Consider the following 25,347-nt stretch of genomic DNA (forward strand, 5'->3'; position numbering starts at 1 on the left):
AACAGTTTATTTGAGAACAATGGCATTTGTATTCCTCTTGTGATCACTTGGGAACAAGAAGTATAATTTGTAAGTTAAAGGTCCAATGCAGCAGTTTTTGTCACAATATCAAATCATTTCTAGGGAACAATTAAGTACCTTACTGTGATTGGTTTCAATTAAAATGGTCAAAAAGAAACAACAAAAGAGAGGTTTGGAACCCTCTTTCTTATTGGTAAATTAACAAACTTCCCGCCTGATAATGTCACCAGGCAGGCCAAAACTCCATCCGACCAAAACGGGTTGAAAATTCAGGCGGTCTTTCCAAACAGCTCTTACACTAAAAGGGCATTATAATAATTTTCACAATTTCACAGTATTATTCCAACCTCCTAGTGTGGAAATATATATAATACACAGGAAATCCCATGTTGGACTGCACTGGGCCTTTAAAGAAACTGGTCTTATTAAAAAGGCAGACAGAAGGGAGTGAGTTAGAAAAAGGTTGAAACATCTTAACCCTGTTCTCTCACGTTAGAAACCACTTTAGACCAAGAGGAAATTCCCTTTTGGGACACTGATTCTTGAAGTCGCAGGCAGGGCTAGCTCATCACGAGACCATGAGCAACCATGTAACTGACCCATGTTCACTACACCTAGTTCCAGATCTGGTTGTACTGTCTAGCTAACACCTATGCTCTGTAGTCGTGACAATGACCATAGCAGTTGGCAAGACAGACAGACAGTACAATCCCAGATAAATTATTGTGCTATGTAAAACATACTCATGGTAAGAATATGAAATATTAAAGACGCACGATGCAGAAATTGCTCCGCCATTTCCTGGTTGCTAAAATTCTAAAAGTTCACTTAATTGCAGTTTATGTGACAAAACAAACAAGTGTAGTGTACATAGTCATTGTACCATCTAAACCGCTGTGAAACATATTTTACATAATTAAAAATATTGTATTTTCAGCTGTTTGAAGCAAAAGACGAAAACAAAACTTAACGGGAAGCATAGAAATAGCACACATAGAACATATCTACTTCTTATATTTCCTTTCAGTGCGAATGACAGATCTATGACACACATTTCTATATGAATTTGTTTATTGTTTAGGTCGCCCAAAATGTTACATATTGCAGCTTTAAGAAATGTAAAACAACAGAGAGAGAAATTAGAGCGTTGTGATGAGTGGATAGTGTCTGGCACTTGTGAAGGAGGGATTTTTCAATGACGGCCTACCCCGGCCAAACCCTCCACTAACCCGGACGACGCTGGGAAAATTGTGCGCCGCCTTATGGGACTCCCCATCCCGGCAGGTTGTGATACAGCCCGGGATCGAACCAGAGTCTATAGTGATGCCTCTATCACTGAGAGGCAGAGCCTTACACCGCTGCGCCACTCAGGAGAAATGAATGAAAAGTGGATAGAGGGATCTTACCAGCATGACATGGGATCACAGTCACTGTCCACCTGCCATCAGACCCTGGTTCCACAGAGGTGAGGCCAAGCATTCCTCCACCTGGTGACAATTAAGACACACACAAGAGACAGACAGCGTGATCTATACAGTCTCTCTTTCATACTGATATGGCATGCTCAAACAAAACAGATATCTGCTCTGTGATGGCAATACCTGCTCACACACGCTTCAACAGACAGGTAAATATACCAGAGAAACAGACAGGTAAATATACCAGAGAGACAGACAGGTAAATATACCGGAGAGACAGACAGGTAAATATACCGGAGAGACAGACAGGTAAATATACCGGAGAGACAGACAGGTAAATATACCGGAGAGACAGACAGGTAAATATACCAGAGAGACAGACAGGTAAATATACCAGAGAGACAGACAGGTAAATATATCAGAGAGAGAGACAGCATGACTCATAACAGAGACCAGACAGAATATTCTTAGTTGAACCCCAACCGCATACCACTGTTGCCTGAATCACACTGTAGTGCCAAAAGGATACTACATCCACCATAGCTGCTGGAATCATGCAGGAACTGACATTTTGAAAAGAAAGCACAGTATGGTTCTGGTAGGCCCTATAGTTGTCCTGACTCAGTCTTAACCTTACCGGCCTGGTCAGTGTTGAAGGCCACAAGCCTGGTGCTGGATTTGATGTGGTTCCCCTGAGAGGTGAAGGATCCTGCCCGGACATTACTGATCCAGCCCTGGACACAGGGGAAATTCACAGTGCATTAGGGGTAGGTGTGGTGGGACACTGGAGCTATCATTAGGAAGATGACTTAAGGAACTGGCCATCAGATAAAACAAAGGTGATCGCTGTGGCCTAAAAGATGACACTCTCTAACGGTCATTATGAGTAGGCTATTTCTGACCTATGCTAATATAATCGAGTAGGGACGAACAGAATTGTTGTTATACTTGACAAGAAAACCATTAGAATGTTTCAGTTATTGTCTGTTCACTTAAATGCAAGTCTATCCAACTGAGTGGGATCCTAAGCATTCCCTTGACAAGTCCACACAAGAGAATAGCAGCTCACACTCTTTTAGATACACACTGCTGAAGTGCAATGCCGTTCATTGTCATCCCAAAATAAACTGTGGATAACTTAAATGCAGAGGCAGAGCACACACACACACTGTTTCTCCAAACTTCCAAGATTCAGACTAACTGTCAAAATAAGGAAGATTCAGACTAACTGTCATAATAAGGACGATTCAGACTAACTGTCATAATAAGGAAGATTCAGACTAACTGTCATAAGGACGATTCAGACTAACTGTCATAATAAGGACGATTCAGACTAACTGTCATAATAAGGACGATTCAGACTAACTGTCATAATAAGGACGATTCAGACTAACTGTCATAATAAGGACGATTCAGACTAACTGTCATAATAAGGACGATTCAGACTAACTGTCATAATAAGGACGATTCAGACTAACTGTCATAATAAGGACGATTCAGACTAACTGTCATAATAAGGAAGATTCAGACTAACTGTCATAATAAGGAAGATTCAGACTAACTGTCATAAGGACGATTCAGACTAACTGTCATAATAAGGAAGATTCAGACTAACTGTCATAATAAGGACGATTCAGACTAACTGTCATAATAAGGACGATTCAGACTAACTGTCATAATAAGGAAGATTGAGATGAACTGTCATAATAAGGACGATTCAGACTAACTGTCATAATAAGGAAGATTCAGACTAACTGTCATAATAAGGAAGAGGGTATCAAAGGGCATGTTGTTACACACAAACACACACACCCTCTGCCGTCCATGTTGAATCAGCAGAATGTTAAGGAAGTGGGAGCCTCCTTTCACAACACGAACAACAGGGCAGAGGCAGGAGCGCTGTGTGTTTGAAAACACTGCTGCCAAAACCGTTATGGGCTAACCATGTCTGACAATAGGCCTGAACACTGTCGCGGGCTCCGGCAGGGAAGATACAGAGAGCACTTAGCAGCCCAGACAGTGTCTGACAGCCCAGGAAAACAGCTAGTTTCTCTCTCTCAGGAAACACATATTACTGCTCCACAGGCAGCCAGGCATAAAGCGAACAAGGTGCCCATTCTCACTCACTCACTCCTTGGAGTTCTCCCTCTCCCTCCCTCGCTCGCTCCTAACATTTGAGATGGTGCTTTGAGTGTTGCTTTTCTGAGGCAGTCCTCGTAACAGGATCAGAGATCCGCTCTGCAGATGGAACTCACTCACACTGAGACTGTGTGGAGGTTTGCTACATGGAGAATAAGCATCCAAGTAATGATATGTTTCATAACCGATTTATAAGAGCACCCTTTTAAAGCTTTATTTTGTCCAGGGAGGGGTCACTCATGACTTAGGCCTATTAGAAAAAGGGAACCTAACTCTCATCAATGCCAAACCAGTTGTGAACTTCAGCTATTACTCGACCGTGCAGCAGTGTACTGTGGTACACTGTAGGCCTAACCACTGTTGGTCATCATGCACATACAAATTCAGCCCTTGGGTATTTCCTAAGGGCTGTATTGGTGGTAGACTATATCTGACAGCATGTACGAGGTGTCTGGCTGGCATCATGAGAAGACTTCAACGCACAACTATGTTTTTATCACGGGGCTAAGCTACAGCAAGTCCAGGGATCAACTCGCATCATCAGGATCTACCAGGTTGTACAATGACATTCTCCACAATACCTAAATCATCCACTTAATATAAAGAATGTCAGACATTTCCACTGTCTCAGCCAGTCAACACAAGACAGCAGTGGGGGGGGGGGGGGGTTACATAATCGCCCCCACAAGGAGTAGTGATGGCTGTCTGTGCAAATTGGTGCACAGCCCGAACGTGTGTAACGAGGCACTCCCAGGTATCTATCACCAGGACTGACGGCATGACACCACCACTGTGTATCTTACTCACAGCCTACAGTCATTGGTTGACAGAGAGAAGCTTTGTTAAATGGCGTAGGGATACGCACTGTATGTACAGTGCACTTTAGAACTCAAATCTGAGCACTGCTCCTACATTGTAGAATGATGACCGGTTACAATGAGAGCAGGAATTCCGATACATTCGAAACAATGTGGCTATTCAGTGATGATGGGCATCACATCCTATCCGTAGCATCTGACAATCCTGACCAATACGAACCGCTGTCAATTTCAAATGTGGAATTTGCATAGACTGCTGAAAGCTAGCTAGATAACAATAACCACATGGTTAACACTGTAACGTTAGCAGCCTTCACGGTTTGCACTTAGTTTTCGTAGACTATTGTTTCTCTACCAACACACTCTTGCGATGCAGCAGCCTTCTGCAGATATGCAGGAAGTTCAATTTCCTCCAAACATTTTCAGACGTTCCCCAAAACACAACTCCATTCCGTCTTCTTCGCCGTTGCTAAGAACCAATGCTGGCGAGGCTTTCTTGCAACGCTCATTACTTACATCTTTCTTGCCGATCTTCGGGGTGGTGTTTTTGAATTTGGAGGTCTTGAAACGATTCATTCTAGTCACCTAAATTAACTTTCGTGCCTTCCGGGTATCTCTGTCTTGTTGATACTATCCGAAAAGAGCGAGCACTCAGAAGCACACTCCTTTTCAGATGACAGTTCTCGAGTTCAGCACTGTCACAACTCGCTGTACTGTGTGAACGATTCTATCGACGATCGACTCAGACCCCTGTTTAGCTTCATCAATGATGATTGACCACGGTAAAATACCAAATGTTTCTGTTTTGAAACGTTTAATCGTAATTGCCGTGAGTAAGAAGCGGACTACATGGGAAACAAATGTTTAAATACTCTTCCACAGTTTCTCAAGTACAGATGTTTCAACAGAGTGAAAGTTAGTTTGCGCTCATCTTGAAACAAAAATAAATTTATTGACAGTCAACTCTTCTGCGGGGACTGCGCATGTGGGGACTTGCGCATATGCAAGTAAAGTGGCGTCACGGACATGCGCAGTCCCCGCTGAGTAACAGCAGTAGAGTAATGATGGCGTCCTCAGCGGCTCGCTTCTCCACACGTTGGATAACAGTTGCCGTGTCCTCCGGTCACCGTCCTGCTTGTTGTGCTCTGGCCCCTTCTTCTAATGGAGGCTTAAGAAGTCTGTCGACTTTTGGAGCACAGAAAATCTGGTCAGGAAGCAATGCAATGCGTGGGGGCACGGGGAATGCGTTGACATTGAGAGGGCTGTCAGGTGGGTGCACAGAGACGGCCTAACTAACGTTAGCAAGCTAGGCTAGCTTGATGCTAGCGTTTCTCGTAGTTTCCATTCCCCTTTTTGAACACAACTGACAGTCTGCAACAAAAAATTTGACACCATGGTAACATTCCTAACGATACAACTGAAAGACAGACTAACCTTAGCTCCCATAGCTAGCTAGTAGTTAGCTTGTACGCATTCAAATTGCTGGGGGTGTTGTGTACTGTAGCTAGCCTGCAGCTCCATAGCCATTGCATGGAAAGTCATGTCATGTCACAGCACTGATGATCTTGAACGGACTGTCAGGAATAGCTACTGAACTGTACAGTCAAACACTGCTTTGAACTAGCAGTATCTGCATGATCCCTGATTAGCTAGCTATATATGCCAACTGGCGTTTGCTAGAAGCTTATTGGCCCAAGAGTTGATCATCACAGACAGCAGCTAACTGTATGTATTTGATTGAGTCCTGAGATATATCGATAGAGCCCTGCTTAGTGTTATAGATGAATTGTGAGTGTACAGGCCTGGAGCTACCTTAAATAGATAACTACAGAAGGACAACAATAATAATCCACAGTCATGTTGCCAGGTGTAATCTACTCACATGCCCTTTCTTGGTAGTTCCAGGTGTTAAATCTCCCCATGTCATCTGCACACTGTCCTTCCACACAAGTGCCCCAGCCTCCAACAAACAGGACTTCTACACAGTGTTGGAGGTACCACGCACTGCCACCCAGAAAGAGATCAAGAAAGCATATTACCAGGTGTGTGTGTGTGATCACTTTCTGTGTAGTGTTGACTTGCTGTATTGATCCTTAGCTGTCACCACAGTTGTTGAAAGATCATTTTTGTTGTTGTCCCTCTTCAGATGGCTAAGAAGTATCACCCTGACACCAACAAGGAAGACCCTAAGGCCAAGGAGAAATTTGCTCAGCTGGCTGAGGCTTATGAGGTTTAGCTGACCTTCTTGAAAATGGGCTTCCCTTTTAAGAAACTAAAATTAGATTAAAGGGATAGCAATATTTATGTGACTTGTGTAGCTGTTGTGGAATCACTAGTTTGTTACTTTCCTAACAGGTTTCTTGGTACTATTTGATGTCACTCTTGAAGAAAGTGTCTGTTAATTAAGTAAACAAAACATCAGAACCACTTGACTTTATGAAGGAACTGCCTTGTCTTATTGGAGGACTGTGCATCTTACTTCCTGCTTTGTCCTCCCCCAGGTGCTGAGTGACGAGGTGAAGAGGAAGCAGTATGACACGTACGGGGTGGCAGGGTTCGATGCCAGCCAGGCGGGCGGTGGTGGACACCAGCAGTACTGGAGCGGACAGGCCAACAGCGTGGACCCAGAGGAACTGTTCCGCAAGATCTTTGGGGAGTTCTCCGGAAGCCGCGGCTTCGGCGACTTCAATGCCGTATTTGATCAGCCCCAGGAGGTATGTAGTTGGGATGCCATACTGCTTTTAGAACCAAGGGGTTTGGAGAAGGGGTTACGACTAGCCTAATCCCAGATCTGTTGGCTATACAGCACAAACAGAAGTTTTGACTGCTCATTCAAGTCAATGTTCAGGGAGGTCATATTGAGTGAGCCCATGCCAGGAAGTAAAAGCAGGAAGCAATTACTTTTTTAGGAGTGTAAACATTTTGTTAAAGACATCCAATATGAATCTCTTGTCCCTCCTTTCCTCCCAGTTTATCATGGAGCTGACGTTCACCCAAGCTGCCAAGGGGGTCAACAAAGAGATGGCGTTCAACACTGAGGCCAGCTGCCAGCGATGTGATGGCAAAGGGAGCGAGCCTGGCACCAAAGTTGTGCACTGCCACTACTGCAACGGCTCTGGCATGGTAGGTGACATGATGTGTGGCGTGAAGTGTTCGTGTCTCACGTGCTCGTCTCACATGCTTGTGTGTTTTGCCTTGTACAGGAGACGGTGAACACTGGCCCCTTTGTGATGCGGTCGACATGCCGTCGGTGTAATGGGAAAGGCACTGTGATCTCCACCCCATGTAACTCCTGTCACGGGACCGGACAGACCAGACAGAAAAAGACAGTAATGGTCCCTGTCCCAGCAGGTGAGACACACCTACACACTGACTGTCACTCGCTCCTATACCTACCCAGTCTTATCTGGAATCTTTCAAAACAATACTTGATCTAAACGTAGTATGCATTTTCTAATGCGCACACACAGAGAGACCCAGGAGCAGCCTTCTCAGCCTGAATCTCCTCCTTTTCTCATTAAGATCACTGATCCTTTTTTATTCAACCTTTATTTAACTAGGCAAGTCAGTTAAGTTACAAATTCTTTATTTACAATGACGGCCTACCGGGTAACAGTGGGTTAACAAATCAAAGTTTATTTGTCACGTGAGCCGAATACAACAGGTGTAGTAGACCTTAGTGAAATGCTTACTTACAGGCTCTAACCAACAATGCAAAAAAGGTATTAGGTGAACAATGGATAAGTAAAGAAATAAAAACAGTGAAAAAATAACAGTAGCGAGGCTGTCAGACTGACAGATTTTTACCTTGTCAGCTTGGGGATTCGATCCAGCAAACTTTCAGTTACTGGCCTAAAGCTCTTACCACTAGGCTACCTGCCACCCCATAATGCTCTTATTAACTATTTTAAATGTTTATAAAACTCTAATGCTGGATGAAGCAGTTCCTGTGTTTGAAACGTCAATAAAACGTGAGCGGGTTGAACGCGAGCGAGCGGGTTGAACGCGAGCGAGCGGGTTGAACGTCCTGATATTTTCAAACCTGTTTGATTTTATCGGCACAAAATCTGCAATGCTCTTCTAGTGTGTTAGGATTTTGAAAGTTGTGTATTGCACACCCGGGTTAACTGGCTGTGTTGCCTCTTTGCAGGTGTTGAGGACGGTCAGACGGTCAGGATGCCTGTGGGGAAGAAGGAGGTGTTCATCACGTTCCGGGTTCAGAAGAGCCCAGTGTTCAGACGGGACGGAGCAGACATCCACTCTGACGTGCTGATCTCTGTGGCTCAGGCTGTACTGGGGGGCACGGCCCGGGCACAGGGCCTCTACGAGACAGTCAACCTCTCGGTGAGAGACACACGGACAGACCAACCTTTCTGTGACACCTACAAACATAAGAGTGATGGATCGATGGCCAGTAACTAACTGTGATTGGTGGATGCTCTTGTAGATCCCTGCTGGGGTCCAGACAGACCAGAGGATCCTCCTCTCTGGGAAGGGCATCGCACGGATCAGTGGCTATGGTTACGGAGATCACTACATCCACGTCAAAGTCCGAGTCCCCAAGTAAGCTACTCACACTACACCTTTAGATACCATCTCTGTAGTAAGTTACTGCACAATACACCTTTTATATACCATCTCTGTAGTAAGTTACTGCACAATACACCTTTATATAACATCTCTGTAGTAAGTTACTGCACAATACACCTTTATATACCATCTCTGTAGTAAGTTACTGCACAATACACCTTTAGATACCATCTCTGTAGTAAGTTACTGCACAATACACCTTTAGATACCATCTCTGTAGTAAGTTACTGCACAATAGACCTTTAGATACCATCTCTGTTGTAAGTTACTGCACAATACACCTTTATATACCATGTAGTAAGTTACTGACAAATGTTAGATGCTCATTCCTCACGGTCTCCACTATTATGTGTGTGTGGGCAGGATCCTGACAGACAGACAGAAAGCTCTGCTCATGAGCTACGCAGAGGATGAGACTGAAGTGGAGGGGACAGTCAATGGTGTCACAAGCACCACTGCAGGTAGTGGCACACACACACTCTTTCTGCGCTAGGGTCCTGCACACTTACCTGCTCCTCTTCATTTGGTTTACAATTAGTTGAGGTCCCAGCTCTGCTCATGAAAGCTGATAATGCTTTTATTAGTAAAATCTTGGCTCACGCAGAACATGTTTCTGACCAGGTGGGGGCAGCAGTGGTAAGCAGTCTGAGGCAGGGCAGGACAGGCAAGATGAGGTAGGAGAGAGCAAGCAGGAGCAGGGCTTCTTCACCAAGTTAAAACATTTGTTTAGCTCCACCTGACAGTCACAAACCAGGTAGGACAATAGTCATGATGTTGCCTTTGCCACTTGTGCACATGCATATGTGCGATAAACTGTTTCTGGAACACACTGGTTTGTGGCACACCATTTGTCAGTCAACTAGTTTCTGGCTGTCATCTGTATAAAGTTGCATGCATACATACACTATACATACATACAAAAGTATGTGGACTTCCCTTCAAATTATTTGATTCGGCTATTTCAGACACATCCATCACTGACAGGTGTATAAAATCGAGCACACAGCCATGCAATCTTCATAGACAAACATTGGCAGTAGAATGACCTTACTGAAGAGCTCAGGGATTTAACGTGGCACTGTCATAGGATGCCACATTTCGAACAAGTCATTTCATAAAATGTCTGCCCTGCTAGAGCTGCCCCGGCCAACTTTAAGTGCTGTTCTTGTGAAGTGGAAACGTCTAGGAGCAACAACGGCTCAGCCGCGAAGTGCTAGGCCACACAAGCTCGTCTGTCCTCGGCTGCAAAACTCACTACTGAGTTCCAAACTGCCTCTGGAAGCAACGTCAGCACAAGAACTGTTCATCGGGAGCTTCAGGAAATGGGTTTCCATGGCCAAGCAAACGCACACACGCCTAAGATCACCATGCGCAATACAGAGGATTGGGTTTCCACTCTGGAGCAGTGGGAACATGTTTTCTGGAGTGATGAATCACACTTCATCATCTGGCAGTCCATTTTGGACGAGTCTGGATTTGGCGGATGCCAGGAGAACGCTCCCTACCCGAATGCATAGTGCCAACTGTAAAGTCTAGTGGAGGAGGAATTATGGTCTGGGGCTGTTTTTCATGGTTCGGGCTAGGTCCCTTAGTTCCAGTGAAGGGAAATGTTAACGCTACTGTATACAATTACATTCTAGACCATTCTGTGCTTCCAACTTTGTGGCAACAGTTTGGGGAAGGCCCTTTCCTGTTTCAGCATGACAATGCCCCTATGCACAAAGCGAGGTCCATACAGAAATGGTTTGTTGAGATTGGTGTGGAAGAACTTGATTGGCCTGCATAGAGCCCTGACCTCAACTCCATCGAACACCTTTGGGATGAATTGGAAAGCTGACTGCGAGCCAGGCCTAATCGCCCAACAACATCAGTACCCGACCTCACTAATGCTCTTATGGCTGAAAGGAAGCAATTCCCTGCAGAAATGTTCCAAAATCTAATGGAAAGCCTTCCCAGACGGGTGGAGACTGTTATAGCAGCAAAGGGGAGACCAACTCCATATTAATGCCCGTGATTTTGGAATTAGGTTTTTCGACGAGCAGGAGTCCACATACTTTTAGTCATGTAGTGTACATGCATACACACAATTGTTTAACCATAGAAATATAATTACTAGAAAAGACATCCCAATTCAAATCAATGTTTTGCTGTCATATGCTGGTTTTGAAAACACATGCAGTAATTCTGTTTTCTTTTTTTATACTGAAAGGTAAAAGGTCCACTGGGAACTGAGGCGAGTGTCCGAGGGTAGAGAGATGATGCCCTAAGAAGACAGCCACAGGGAGAGACCAGAAATGGGGACAGGGGGTGGGGGCGTGTTGGAGGGATGATGTCTACTGTATCCTACTCTAGCACTAGACAAGACTGGTTACCCCAGATCTACCTTCACAGATCTCCTTTCATCCTTGATCAGTTCCCTAGCAGTGGAAGACAATGGACTGAAACAGACTCAAACACCAGACAAGACTGGTTACCCCAGATCTACCTTCACAGATATACCTTCACAGATCTCCTTTCATCCTTGATCAGTTCCCTAGCAGTGGAAGACAATGGACTGAAACACAATGTGGTCCTAACTCATTCCTGCTGCCTAAAACCCAAATCCAAGAGGAAATACGCTCTGGAAGTACCAGGAAGTGACTGCCCCTTAGGCTTGGAGTTTTTTGGATGGTGTTCAATGTGCAAAAATGTTGCGCAATGGTCTTCAAGCGCAAACAAATCATAAGGCATCGATCGGGTGGAAGTAAATTCATCCACAAATGCAAATATAATTATACATCTTAAATGACCACATGTTCAAAAGATTAGGGTACGTGATCCGTAAGTAAAGCGAACGTGGCGGCAACTTTAACAGGGTATTCCATAGATTTTCCAATTGTTCCTGTCCATCAGATTCCTAACCGTGTGATAGCAGCGCAGTCAAACAGTCACTCATAATGTATGGTCTGTCTGCTGTCTGAGGAATGTACTGTTGCCAGTGATAGCCAAAAAACCCATGGATATACAAAAGATTAGGGACACCTCCATAATATTGAGTTGCACCCCCTTTTTCCCTCAGAACATCTTCAATTCATCAGGGAATGGACTGCAATGTGTCATGCATTCCACAGGAATGCTGGCCCATGTTGACTCCAATGCTTCCCACAGTTGTGTCAAGTTGGCTAGATGTCCTTTGGGTGGTGGACCATTCTCGATACACACAGGAACCTGTTGTGTGGAAAAACCCAGCAACACTGCATTTTTTGACACTCAAACTGGTGTGCCTGGTACATACTATCATACCCTGTTCAAAGGCACTTCAATCTTTTGTCTTGTCCATTCACCCTCTGAATGGTACACATACACAATACATGTCTCAAGGCTTAAAAATCATTCTTTAACCTCTCCTACCCTTCATCTACACTGATTGTAGTGTCATTAATAAGGGATCATAGCTTTCATCTGGTCAGGCTTTCATGGAAAGAACAGTTATTCCTAATGTTTTGTACACTTAGTGTATAAAAATACTAAAGCATAGAAAATCATTATTTTATTTAAAAGGCCTCTGCTGCAATAAGGAACTTTGTTTTGGTTGAGATCCTCCTGATTTTTTAAATGTGTAGTAAGTTTGTTCTGTAAAGTGAACTCTGCTTCGTCTGATCTCTATGCTTCCTATCTAGCTAGCCACTGCAGCGAGTTGTACCAACCTAATAGCAGCATTAGTACTGTCAAACAGCTACGGTGAGATAAAGAGGAAGTTGTCTGGCTGATATACTTTTCTGTTACATAAAAAAAAGGTGTGTAATGTGTGTGGAGATGCATTTGGGTCTAAGAACCCAGTCATCCAGGATAGGCATGACTCAACCAGTTGGATCAGATGTGGCTGGACATCTGCTCTGCTCCTCGTCAACCCCTTCTCTATTGATGAATCTGAGAATTCACTCAAAGCAGCACACTTTCATGTACCTCCATTCTGCCTCGTTATATTTGTAAATACACAGCTGTTGATATTGCAACCGTACCAATGTGTCATGTTAGAGAAATAAATAACATCTATAATTAAAGTGAAATCTAAATTAATTGTTAATGTCTTATTGCTGCCAGATGTGAACAGAGTAGAAATACTAAACTACTGGAGAATGACCCTGGTCTAATACTTCAGATGTCTGTCCTTCAAGTAATAACAGAGCTGAATTGCAAGTGACATTACTAAGCACAGAACTGTTAGTAGTTGGATATGTGTATCTTAGGGGCACAAGGAATGAAAGATGAAGTATTCAAACAGGGCAAATATCTCAACATCAAATAACAACAAAAGTATACAGGAAATGCAATCATTTATTTTACTAGACAATGTATTCCTGTGATTTTCTTTCACAAAATGAGACCAGTGACATTTGTAGTAAATCGTCAGTCACTGATAAAGCTTGAGTTAGATTGCAGTGTACTTACTGAAGACTAATGGATTCGATAAGGTTACTGTTTGCTTTCTGTTACAGCAGACAAGGCAAGAAATAGTCACGCAACATGTGCCTGTCAAGCACTCACTGAGATCCCTAGGTTTCCATTGCCCACAACACTCACACCTCAACACCTGAGATTATGGGTCGTGTTCATTAGGGCACACGTTTCAGAAGAGTTTAATTGGACAAGTCCAGTTAGTCCCTCCCTGTTTCAGTCTAGTGCCTAATGAACACAACCCAGGTCTGGTCATTCCAGAACTCCTTCAAAATGTTCTAAATACTGCAACAGTTCCATCCCCTGAAAACAAATACTAAAATGCATTTACATTGAACTAGAATATGACACGTCTTGCAATGTTTCTTATGTATATAATTTCATTAACCTGAGACCCAACACATACATGACTAATGAGGCTCTGGACTGGTCTGGACAGCCATAATGACACCTGGGTCATGTTCATTAGGGCAAAATGTTTTACCACGGAAATCTAATATTTCTTATTGGACTAATCCAGACAATCCCCGTTTTGTTAATACCTCAGATGGATGGCTACTGAACACATAATACGTCATCTAACTCCTGCAAAGAATTCAAGGACTACCAAATACACCAGAGATGGAGAGAATCACAGACCTGAACACACAGCATAGAACCTGTTTATAATGAACTGTGATGTCAGCAACTTGACCTTTGGTATTCAGCATTCTGACCTTTAACAACTTCTCCCTCTTCAAGCGAAAGCATAGAATACAACGCAAACTGCTGTCTTCAATGTTAAAACTACAAACAAATCAAGGAATGTAATGTTGATGTCAGTGTGAATCCTGAATAAGATCTGCTAAATACTGTATTGCCCTTATAATTCCTCAGATACAAACCTATGGTCACCTGCACAACACATTGTTCTCCACAACCAAACAACCTCATCAGGTTGGTGCATAGCTTTCAAGTCTTAAATGTTATCCATTCAGACTGATGAGGTACCTTGTCTTCACCAATCTAACCTGTCCAACCCTATCTCCCAGACCATTACATTCGCTGCCTCTACCTGGTGTCCATAGGCCTAGAACAATACTGAAAATCAACTGTAAAAAAAAAAAATCAACACGTTTCCAGGACGGATGTGTCCGTTTTCAAACACTCTGCTCCTCTCTAGACTGCCTGAGTGCAAAGCAAAGGACAAGGGACTGGACAGCACTAAATAAGTCCAACATTTCAACATAGCATAAAACAAAAACAAAAAAATACACTTCAGAAATGATTAATAGTAATATTGCTCGTCCATCCTAAAACAAGAACTAAAGTGTCCACCCTGTCACTCACTCACTGTCTGTGTGCTTTTCACAGGAGGTTGGAATGTTCTGCCTGCATTCATTTGGAGAGAAGAGAAAAATAATACATTGTGATGTGTGACAACCGTTGGCAACATTTTAAAGTCTAGACCTTTCTACAAAGTGTGCTCTTGCTGTCAGTTAGCCTGTGTTGTCCGTAACCGAATCTTGGGACTACTTCCAAGAGAGTATCACCCCCATAACCATTAATACAAACTTAAAAATATGTCACTCAACCTACTCACGCAAAGAGATAGTAGTCTGCCCTGCAGAAATACTCCTACACTTTGCCAGATCTGCATATTAACATATGCATAGAACGTGTTACTTTGACTGTTTCTGTCTCAGCAGTGTTTGAGTTGAGCTGATGCTCACCGCTACGGAGTGCCAGCACCTCAAATGTTCTACTTGTTCAGTTCCACCACCTAAATAAAGAGTACCGGCACCTAATTCAGTCCACTTCAAGCAAAGACTCACTGCTCTAATATTTTCAAGATTACATTTTGGTTTGATGGACTGATTGTGGGGCCACCCAGGGGACAGTAGAATATAGTCCTTCAAATCCCCATGGCAACCTAAAAGTGTCAAAATCCACAAAGGCTTTTTTGTCATAGCAGGGTAGCTGTTTTTTTCCCTCCAACTCTACTGCATCACTCCATAATACAATTGTTTGGGATTATTAAAGAGACTTCAACCTGACAACAAATCACACTATAATCTAATCAAGTAAGATCAATTGTTATCTCATGTCAACTCAAGAAGAAATAAATCCTATAACAGGTTTGAATAAACAAAAATGGCTCTAAACTGATACTAAGAGCTACAAATATGACCAACCATTCTGGGAGGATACAGGACGGAGTGAGAGGGGGTAGTAGAGAGAGAAAATTAGAGAGGAGGAGGGGGGAAGGTTACAAGGTCTGGGTACGGATGGGTTCTCATCCAAACGTTCAGAAAACAATTATTATTGTCTTCCCTCCCTGTTTTTCCCTCCTTCTTTCCTGCAGGACAGCCAACGATTGGATCACATGAAGTACCACGCAGCCAATCCGGCGAGGGCGGCGACCCAAGCGGCGAATAGGACCTGGCCTGTGGGGTGTCTGAGGACGGCCATGGCCAGCTGACCGACGTACGCCGAGCCCCCACTGGCCGCTGAGATAGACAGAGGACAAAGAACACGGTCAGCAAACCTCCCACATTACCATGTGAAACACTCTTATACCATTTTTAACACCACTAAGCCAGGCCAAGCAGTACTGCACTGCACTGTAGTTGCTGGAGCCATGCTGGAAAAGGACAATGTGAAAAGCAAATATCCAAGCCAGCCAGACAGTGTGGTAAGGGTATTGTGGTTCTAAATGCCCACGTATTGCTAACATGGCACAACAACTCTTTCTTTCAGGTGGTTTTCTGGATCAAATCACTTTGTTTCCAGACAGAGCTTACAGGAGTTGTGTGTCAGCGTACCCATTTGTGCGGCGTAGTAGGGGCATTTGTTGATGTCTCCTCCGGTCCCATGGGCCCCGTGAACAGGCATGCCCGCGTCCATGACCTCCTCCTGGATATCCTTACCCATCTCCTCTAGCTCATCAAATACCTGACACCAAACACACAAAACACAGGGGATTACAACTGGTTCATGTTCACTCAGCACAAAACAGAACAAAAGGTCAAACAGGGAGGTACCATCTGAAAAGGTCCAATAAGGAAAGCTCATTTTTCTTTTTCTCAACACTTTGGAACAGTTTGATATTGTGTGTCCTGATGAACACAATCTCTGAACTGAAACAATAAGCTGAATTATGTTGACCCAGAGTTTAGCCACTGGTCAAAGAAATGGCCATGATGCAGAACCGTAATAAGAATATGATCAAGTTCAACATCGGACATTCATGTAATGTAATCAGAAGCCAGATGTGAGGAAGTGAATTAATGATCATATCTGAGCACTTGAAATATGAGAGATGGCACATTGCCAACTGGTTCTGAGAGCGTAGTCAGACAGAGTGGTTACGGTGATAAGCACAAATCCAACCATCTGCTGTTGGCCAAAGACCCTAATTTTCCCTGGGCACAAGACTCTTATCTCCAAAGACAGGATCAATACAGTGGCTGGTTACTGAGATTAAATGATTAAAGAAATGATACAATACTGAGAAATGCAACTGAACTACCGCGGGCCTACCTCTGAAACCAAGCTACCGTGGGCCTACCTCTGAAACCAAGCTACCGTGGGCCTACCTCTGAAACCAAGCTACCGCGGGCCTACCTCTGAAACCAAGCTACCGCGGGCCTACCTCTGAAACCAAGCTACCGCGGGCCTACCTCTGAAACCAAGCTACCGCGGGCCTACCTCTAAAACCAAGCTACCGTGGGCCTACCTCTGAAACCAAGCTACCGCGGCCGACCTCTGAAACTAAATTAACGTGGCCTACCTCTGAAACCAAGCTACCGTGGCCGACCTTTGACACTAAATAAAGGAATACCTAGGATAGGATAAAGTAATCCTTCTAACCCCCCCCCCCCCCTAAAAGATTTAGATGCACTATTGTAAAGTGGTTGTTCCACTGGATATCATAAGGTGAATGCACCAATTTGTAAGTCGCTCTGGATAAGAGCGTCTGCTAAATGACTTAAATGTAATGTAATGTAATGTAAATTAACGTGGCCTGGCTTCCTCTGAAAACTAAACGTCTATTTTTATTTAACTAGGCAAGTCAGGCAATAACAAATTCTTATTTACAATGACGGTCTACCCCGGCCAAACCCTGCCCTAACCCGGACGATGCTGGGCCAATTGTGCACCGCCCTATGGGACTCACGATCACGACCGGTTGTGATACAGTCCGAGATCGAACCCGGATATGTAATGACGCCTCTAACACTGCGATGCAGTGCCATAGACCGCTGCGCCACTCAAGGAACCACAGATATGAGATGGCAATATTTCCAGCCATCACCTAGAAGGAATTATTAAAAGACCCACCGTTTACTGGAAGACCCACCACACCAGCAGGTACAGCAGTGTCTGTTTACTGGAAGACCCACCACACCAGCAGGTACAGCAGTCTCCGTTTACTGGAAGACCCACCACACCAGCAGGTGCAGCAGTCTCCTTTTACTGGAAGACCCACCACACCAGCAGGTGCAGCAGTCTCCGTTTACTGGAAGACCCACCACACCAGCAGGTACAGCAGTCTCCGTTTACTGGAAGACCCACCACACCAGTAGGTGCAGCAGTCTCCGTTTACTGGAAGACCCACCACACCAGCAGGTACAGCAGTCTCCGTTTACTGGAAGACCCACCACACCAGCAGGTACAGCAGTCTCCGTTTACTGGAAGACCCACCACACCAGTAGGTGCCTCAGTCTCCGTTTACTGGAAGACCCACCACACCAGTAGGTGCAGCAGTCTCCGTTTACTGGAAGACCCACCACACCAGTAGGTGCAGCAGTCTCCGTTTACTGGAAGACCCACTACACCAGTAGGTGCAGCAGTCTCACACTTGAATTAACCCCAGCTCTATCTCTCTCTTCCCTTCCTTCCCCTTCCTCACCTCCATGTTGAACTGAAAGGCCAGCACGGCCTCCGCCACCAGCCTGTCCTTGGTGGCCATGTCCAGCTCCAGCTCATTCATCCGGCTCCGGTACAGCTGCTTGAAGGCCTTGGCGCTGTGGATGCCGTCAAACTGGTAGAAGTAGACGCCCTCGCCCGTCGCTGGCAGCTTCAGCGCCCGCTGGGCCACCTTCTTCAGCACCTGGCCCCCAGACAGGTCGCCCATGTAACGGGTGTAGGCATGGGCCACCAGCAAGACCGGCTCTTCCTGACCCACCTAAATACAAATACAACTTCACTGGCTTCTGGTATTGTCAACTTCCCCTGGACTCCACACACCAGAGGATTGAAGCAGCACAAGGAGTCCCAGTGCAGCGCCCATGGAGTAGTGTTAGGTCTGAAGTGCCTTGCATAAAGGCACAATGGTAGTGGATGGTGGTAATGTGAATCTGAAACCAGCAGCCAGTTCAGCCCCCACTTTTTTCATCGTCCAGCTTGGGACTGAACCAGCTACCTTCTGGTTACCGGTCCACCTCTCTAACCTCTGGGTTACTCACCTGGTGGATGCGTTCCACGTAGCGTTGCGTGGCTGGCGAGCAGCTGACCCGCTCCCGCCAGTCCTCACCATAGAAGTAGTCCAGGTCGCGGGACAGGGCGTCACGTCTATTCAGCTCTGGGAAGTAGAGCGGGGAGAAGTCAGGATGATCCTTGTTCCTCTCAATCTCCTCCTCCATGGCCTCGTAGGTGTAGTAGAGGGCCACATCGCCCAGCTGAGGGGGAGAGAGATGCACAATTTTACCCCAAAACAAACATTTTAGGTGCAAATATTTTTCATTAATCCATGTTTGACAGTCCCTCAAATACTGTGTGTGTGTCAACATTCACGTTTTCAAGATACATCCCTTTCTGTATCCTGGCAAAGTCTCACATCCCTTTCTGTATCCTGGCAAAGTCTCACAAAGTGAGGATGTCAAAGCACTTCATGTTCTTTAAAGCCTTACAGGATATTGTTGTTCAGTACAGTGGTTGTTCATTACCAGTGGTGCTGAAAGACCCATCACGATTCTTGACAGTATTATCTTTCAAAGTGTTTGCAAAGTGAGGATGTCAAAGTTAGATCAAAAAGCCTACACCCTTAACTGACTGCTGTGGATAAATCAGATTATGCATAATGTTCAAGACAGTGAATGCAGCAGTACTAAGTCTCAGAAAAGACTTAAGTGGCTGCTCTATTCTCCAGACTGACCTTGAAAAGCTCCTTGCGGATGCGCCCCCTGAGGAAGTCCTTGACAAACTGGGTGTTCTCCGCCTTCTCGTGAACCTCTTTGGTCCCGGCAGCCAGCAGTTCAGAAAGGTCTGTGGGGCTGTGGGGAGGGCACACTGGCTGACCACCGCATGGGAAACTAGAGGCACACACTAACTACATGACCCTTTGGACTGGCTTCCCAAACTCAGATTAATCCTAGTTCTGTAAAAAAATAAAATTAAAATAAAACATTCAATATAGCCTATTCTCCTTTTGAGCATGCTTTTTACTCCAGGAGAAGGTTTAATCTATGTCTGGGAAATGAGCCCATAGTGTTTTCAACTCTCCTCAGAAATAAAAGAGACAGACCAAATCTGACAGAACTGAAACATACCCTGCCCACACCCTGGCACTCAAATATACACATGAGAGAGGAGACCTCTCACTTCCAGAAACTGCCCAGCCCCCATCCATTTTCAGAAATAGCACTGAAGTAAAGTTAGACCATCCCAGATTTCTATACCTGAGAGTGTCTTCTGGCTCTTTCTCTGCATTCACCAGGCCTCCTCCATCGGCGGCACTCTCCGCCTTCACAGAGTCCTCCATCTTTTCTGCAGACAGCTTGGTCCTGTCACTCAGACACACTCTTTGCCAGTCTCTGCCAAAGACAGAACACCAAAACAAGACCCACACATTCAAAACGGACTCACTATTGAGTGGGTGGGGTAGCTTACATGAGAGCCACATAGCCTAGATACAGTATGTGCAGATAGATAGATACAGAAGTAGTGCTTTTGTAAAACAGATGTCCAAATGTCCATGACAATATAATCTTAAGGGATAGTTGGAGATTTTGACAACTTATCAATTGTTTCCATTTACCCAGTCAGATGAACTCATGGATGTCATTTGTATGTCTCTGCATGCAGTTTGAATGAAGTTGAAGGTAATTAGTGTTAATGGAGCAATTGCCAACTAGCGTGAGTGTAATGACTGAAAGTCTATGGGATCAGCCAGCATGCTCCTCTGACTATTCTGTCCTCACGGTGTTCTGGAGTAAAGTTTGACAGCTAGCATAAACAGTAGCCCAATAAATCCAAAGAGAGGGTCCTGCTTTTTTTTCTGAAACTGAAAATAGAGAAAGGAAATATTTCTTAACTCCAAACAATAACAAGGTAAACCTAACATTTAATAACAACAACGCAGAAAAACACTTTACATAACATTAGCCAAGTTAGAAAGCAAAACCATAGAACAGTAGAACTTTAGCTAGTTAGCTAACGTAAGTTAGCCTATAATAAGTGTACAAATAATGCCACCACCTTGAAACATTTCTCTCTCTGTATAATAGCTAACATTGTTATGATACTTACAATACTATGCTTGCAATGGGCATAAATGCAGATAACTGAAAATAAACAAATGTAATAATTGCTGTTTTGACAATGTAGCTCGCTAGCGATCTCTGTTTGACAGAGCTGTTTGATTATATTCATCGTCATGGTAACCACATGCCCCGAGTCTGCCCGCTAGCAAGGAATCTCTTTACATTCTAGATGGCATTTGCGTTCTATTTAAGCAATAAAACACGAGGGGGTGTGGTATATGGTCAATATAGCATTGCTAAGTGCTGCTCTTATGCCCCAAGGTGCTTTATTGCTATTATAAACTGGTTACCAACATAATTAGAACAGTCAAGATGTTTTGTCATATCACACACGTGTTATACGGTCTGATATACCACGGCTTTAAGCCAATCAGCATTCAGAGCACGAACCACCCGGTTTATAATTGGGACCGTGACAGTGCAAGTAGACAAAATTGCTTAATTGCCAAAATCTCAAACTATCCCTTTAATAGGAGCAGAAGTGCAGAAATTAGTGCAAACCCAGCACAACATTTCATATCAGATACAAAATAGCAGACAGCGTATATATATTTTCTGATGAATCCTCGGCTCATGCCTGTATAAACTTAATATGGTAGGGTTTAAGCATAGTAGTAGGCATAGTGACAACCCAAACCATCATAATTAGCCAATTTCTTTGACTTATTATGACTATGTAATGAACTCAACTATTTGCTAAAGCTACATTCATTAAAACATCAAGAAGGGTCCATGAAATGAACATCTGGCCACACAAATCAGTACCCTTTGTTATTGCTGCCTGAAAATGTATCATGTGCCAAGATTGTGCAAGGTTTTCTTGGAAGAGGCAGAAGAGCACTTAGGCTAATGTGGGTGGGTCTACTATATTCTGCTGTGGGCCAAAAGATTTTGTTCATTATTATTCTGCAAGTAGCCTAAGACTACACCGTCTTCATGGTGTAAACAAAAGATTGGGTATATTATATAACGCGTTAATATCCTAGTGACAAGTAAAACCCAATTCAAACACATCTCTACATTTAGGAGAAGAGAGCCTAAACAGAACAACAGCATTTGAAACAGAGACACTCCATCCAATATCTTGTTGACACGTAGCCTAGTTATGACCAGCAGAACATCAGTCCACAACACAGGTTAGGCTAGATCTATAGAATAAGCTCTACATAAACACCTGAGATTTTTCAGATCAGTGTCACTTCAGTAACAGGAGCAGCCTACTACAATAAATATGACAATTATACGTATCTTCTGTGCCTTATGATATCAAGTTCAATCCACTTCAAGTCCACATGAGAGACCTCCCAAGTGGCGCAGCGGTCTGATGCCCTGCATCGCTGTGCTTGAGACGTCACTACAGACCCGGGTTCGATCCAACTGCGACCGGGAGACCCATGAAGCGTCGCACAATTCGCCCAGCGTCGCCCGGGATAGGGCAGGGTTTGGCCGGCCGGGATGTCCTTGTCCCATCGCTCTCTAGCGACTCCTGTGGCGGGCCGGGCGCATGCATGCTGACATGGTCGCCAGTTGTACGGTGTTTCCTCCGATGCATTGGTGTGGCAAGCTTCCGGGTTAAGCGAGTAGTGTGTCAAGAAGCAGTACGGCTTGCCAGCATCGTGTTTTGGAGGACGTATGGCTCTTGACGTTCGCCTCTCCCATACGGGAGTTGCAGAGATGGGACAAGACTGTAACTACCAATTGGATATCACGAAATTGGGGAGAAAAAGGGGCTAAAAATAATAAATACAATCCACATGATTAACACATGTTCACCATGCCTACCAGATAAGTTAGGGAGATGCAGTCGTCAATGCAGGCAGGGGAAGCAGTGGCAATGCTCTTTTCTTACCAATTATGTGTTGTTGTTGTTGTCGTCCTCGTAGTCTTGGGGGGTTGGTGGTCACTGGTTAAACGTCCTCTGACAGTTGATTCAGCTGTGACCTTATTCACAGTGCCAGAGATAAGGGATAAGGGAATGTGTGTGTGACTTTGGCAACACTGACACACGAGTAACAACACAGTGAATAGCTGGCACAGCATAGCAGGGGCCTAGCATTAGGAGGCCCTAGTCGCTTCACATAGTAATGAGGGAAGTCAACAATGAAGAGGCCTGGAACTACACAGAGAGGCAGACAAAGGAGCTCATAGTACACACATTGCTAGATGTTCAGTTAATCTTGTGTTTACAAGCTAACTAACTGTAAACTGTATCAAATAGTAGTTCTGGTTGTATCCATGATATTGTTCCAACATTAACGTTAGTTACATGCATTTGATCAAATGCGTCTTACATTTGAGGATATGGCAAGGGAATATTGCAAGCTAACTAACTTAACATCAGAATGTCGATTGGTCTTGCTAACGTTGTAACAAAGACGCGAACTTAGCTAGCCACCACCAGCAGAGCAGTTAGCTAGTTCAACAATTTAGCCCATGACATCAAGGCACTGAACTGGCAGCTGTTAGCCATGTTCCATGCTAGCGATCTATGTATAGTAGTTGCTCGTCTTTGGATGAAACCGTTTACAAGTGTTATAACCAGTGCCAGCTAATTAAACAGTTGATACGTGATTTACTTCAGGATGACAATGTGTCAATCATCTTAGAATAGCCTAATTTATTGTTTTGATGCTGTAGAAAGCTAAATAACTCACATAGGGTTATCTAGCATCCTACTCTGCCCCTATTGTATAGAGAATAAACATACAGTAGCTTACCTTCTCTGCGCACTCTGCGGAGCTCTTCTTCAGTGTTGCTCAAAACATAGGAAATGCAGTGTTGCTTATTCTTCTTCTTTGAGAGTGGATTGGCTGACCGCATCCAACTTTTAGGTGCATACACCGTCATCTACTGTACTGGAGTTTGAGTTCAGTCACAGCCTACCTACATTAACCTCAGGTAATACAAAATTGGGGGAAAAGGAAAATTACCCTGGCAACTATTAGCCCTCACTAAAAAAAAACACCACCCCATTCCACTATTTAACCTTATCTAATTCTACTCCAGGCAAACGGTCTAAGAGGACAGAAGACTACCACTCAACATCCCTGCAAGTCTTCTGCAGTAAAACCTCGCAATCCCAAGTACTTCTCTGCAGCTGCCACCACAACCTCTATTTTCTGTGACTTGTGTTCCATTTCTGCAGTACAGTTCACAACCATGGCTATAAATGCCAAGAAACCCACCTCAATGAAACATGTTATTCTCATCCCTCTTTATTGGTCTCTGCCTACTCACAGAAACCTCATCATGTGCACATCTTCCTCTACCGCTTTCTAGACTTCTTCAGCATATGACACTTTCTGTACTAACGTTAATCACTGACCTCAACCTGCCTTTGTCTCACCAGACACCCTCAATCTCCAGCCCCATGGGCAACCAACAGTTTACACACACAACTTTCTCCACCAATACTACACATTCCTTCATCTCATGCCCTCCTGCACTTTCTCACATCTAGGAATCTCCCTCCTACACACTGCTGCAACCCCTAAAACACAGGGGCATTGCAGTCTTGGGAACAATGTGAAAAGAGAATACGAGATTTGGATGACTGAATTAGCCACGCTATGGAACGCCACATTAACTAAATGTCACAGTTACATTCACTTGTATAAATTAATGTGAGTCTGTTCGAATGAATTAATGGACTGAAGAGTCTCATTTTTGAATTAATCAATTGTCAGTGGATGCTCTTTAAAAAGACAATGTCAGATTATTTATTTCCTTGTTTTTATCATCACTACCAGAAAATCTGCAGGGTGCGCAATGGATCTGATTATCATGGTGGTGGGGATGGACTGATTTGTGATCAATACAATCATTGTAAGGGGCAGAGGAAGGGAAAGTAAGTATGATAGGCACTCCATTGAACAGCTTTTAACCACAAGTTAGAAACAGGAAAACCGGGAAAAATGTGTTACTATATGTAATGTGCTACTATGTGTAATATGTTACTATATGTAATATGTTACTATACTGTATGTAATGTGTTACCAAATGTTATTTCTTACTATACGAAATGTGCTACTGTTAGGATTTATGTTTATGCACTATAGCCTGTTAGCATATTGTTTGAAGATGAATATTGTTTTGTTACACACACACACAAACAATACAGAGGGGGGTGTGTGTGTAGGTGTAAGGACTGACCAACACAGGCCATAAAGGCTGTGGACAGTCTGGAGAGGGGAGGGGTGCATCTCTCTAGGCCAACCAGGAGGTTAGAAAACTGGACAATACCATATTATGAACTGTTTCAGTGTAGAATCGACAGACACAAGACGGATGTAATCTACCCAGCAACCAGATGTGGACAAAAGGAACGCGCCAAGGGGCATGGACAAATCCGAGGGCCAGCAAAGGCGGGGCAAAGTCTAAACCGGCCCAGCCTCTACT

General features: G+C 44.1%; 3 protein-coding genes across 9 annotated transcripts in view; 1 reads left to right on the forward strand and 2 right to left on the reverse strand.

Moving 5' to 3' along the window:
* The window catches only part of LOC129833865 (coronin-7-like), a 67,941-nt gene extending 62,598 nt beyond the window's left edge, over positions 1-5,343 (reverse strand). The window contains exons 1-3 of the mRNA XM_055898707.1: positions 4,913-5,343; positions 2,077-2,173; positions 1,428-1,508 (exon numbers count right to left, since the gene is read on the reverse strand). Coding sequence (XP_055754682.1) covers positions 1,428-1,508; positions 2,077-2,173; positions 4,913-4,972 — 238 coding nt within the window. The 5' untranslated portion in view covers positions 4,973-5,343. The remainder of the gene's footprint in view (positions 1-1,427; positions 1,509-2,076; positions 2,174-4,912) is intronic.
* Positions 5,344-5,382: 39 nt separating this feature from the next.
* Positions 5,383-13,045, forward strand: LOC129833861 (dnaJ homolog subfamily A member 3, mitochondrial-like). Of its 4 annotated transcripts, none has more exons than XM_055898698.1 (11): positions 5,383-5,665; positions 6,296-6,438; positions 6,543-6,626; positions 6,898-7,110; positions 7,367-7,519; positions 7,600-7,747; positions 8,547-8,740; positions 8,844-8,959; positions 9,350-9,447; positions 9,608-9,740; positions 11,196-13,045. In XM_055898698.1, exons 1-10 carry the CDS (start codon positions 5,398-5,400, stop codon positions 9,724-9,726), a joined length of 1,536 nt encoding a protein of 511 aa, XP_055754673.1. In that variant the 5' UTR covers positions 5,383-5,397; the 3' UTR covers positions 9,727-9,740; positions 11,196-13,045. The 4 variants fall into 4 exon arrangements, with proteins under 4 accessions (XP_055754673.1, XP_055754674.1, XP_055754675.1 ...); XM_055898699.1 differs by having other exon boundaries at positions 6,302-6,438; XM_055898700.1 differs by having other exon boundaries at positions 5,426-5,665; positions 9,608-9,660.
* Positions 13,046-13,285: 240 nt separating this feature from the next.
* LOC129833864 (heme oxygenase 2-like) lies at positions 13,286-23,988 on the reverse strand. Of its 4 annotated transcripts, none has more exons than XM_055898704.1 (8): positions 23,667-23,988; positions 22,799-22,890; positions 20,086-20,237; positions 19,563-19,719; positions 18,874-19,086; positions 18,318-18,593; positions 16,228-16,357; positions 13,286-15,912 (listed from the first exon to the last, which is right to left on the reverse strand). In XM_055898704.1, the coding sequence occupies exons 3-8, from the start codon at positions 20,166-20,168 to the stop codon at positions 15,785-15,787; spliced, it is 987 nt and encodes a 328-aa protein (XP_055754679.1). In that variant the 5' UTR covers positions 20,169-20,237; positions 22,799-22,890; positions 23,667-23,988; the 3' UTR covers positions 13,286-15,784. The 4 variants fall into 4 exon arrangements, with proteins under 4 accessions (XP_055754679.1, XP_055754678.1, XP_055754681.1 ...); XM_055898703.1 differs by having other exon boundaries at positions 20,086-20,220; positions 23,667-23,984; XM_055898706.1 differs by having other exon boundaries at positions 19,563-19,680; positions 20,086-20,220; positions 23,667-23,968.
* Between the last annotated feature and the right edge of the window lie 1,359 nt (positions 23,989-25,347).

This window comes from Salvelinus fontinalis, chromosome 34 (assembly GCF_029448725.1).
Source record: "Salvelinus fontinalis isolate EN_2023a chromosome 34, ASM2944872v1, whole genome shotgun sequence".
Taxonomy (NCBI): Eukaryota; Metazoa; Chordata; class Actinopteri; order Salmoniformes; family Salmonidae; genus Salvelinus; species Salvelinus fontinalis.

What these genes read in the sequence shown, in the direction of transcription:
- LOC129833861 (XM_055898698.1), top strand. Translation starts at nt 5,398, where the DNA reads ATGCAAGTAAAGTGGCGTCACGGACATGCGCAGTCCCCGCTGAGTAAC. An exon ending in GACATTGAGAGGGCTGTCAG is followed by an intron (nt 5,666 to 6,295) that starts GTGGGTGCACAG and finishes CTTTCTTGGTAG; the next exon opens with TTCCAGGTGTTAAATCTCCC. An exon ending in ACTGCAACGGCTCTGGCATG is followed by an intron (nt 7,520 to 7,599) that starts GTAGGTGACATG and finishes TGCCTTGTACAG; the next exon opens with GAGACGGTGAACACTGGCCC.
- LOC129833864 (XM_055898705.1), bottom strand. Translation starts at nt 20,168, where the DNA reads ATGGAGGACTCTGTGAAGGCGGAGAGTGCCGCCGATGGAGGAGGCCTG. An exon ending in GAGCCAGAAGACACTCTCAG is followed by an intron (nt 19,720 to 20,085) that starts GTATAGAAATCT and finishes GTGTGCCTCTAG; the next exon opens with TTTCCCATGCGGTGGTCAGC. An exon ending in CCTTTCAGTTCAACATGGAG is followed by an intron (nt 16,358 to 18,317) that starts GTGAGGAAGGGG and finishes GTTTGGTGTCAG; the next exon opens with GTATTTGATGAGCTAGAGGA.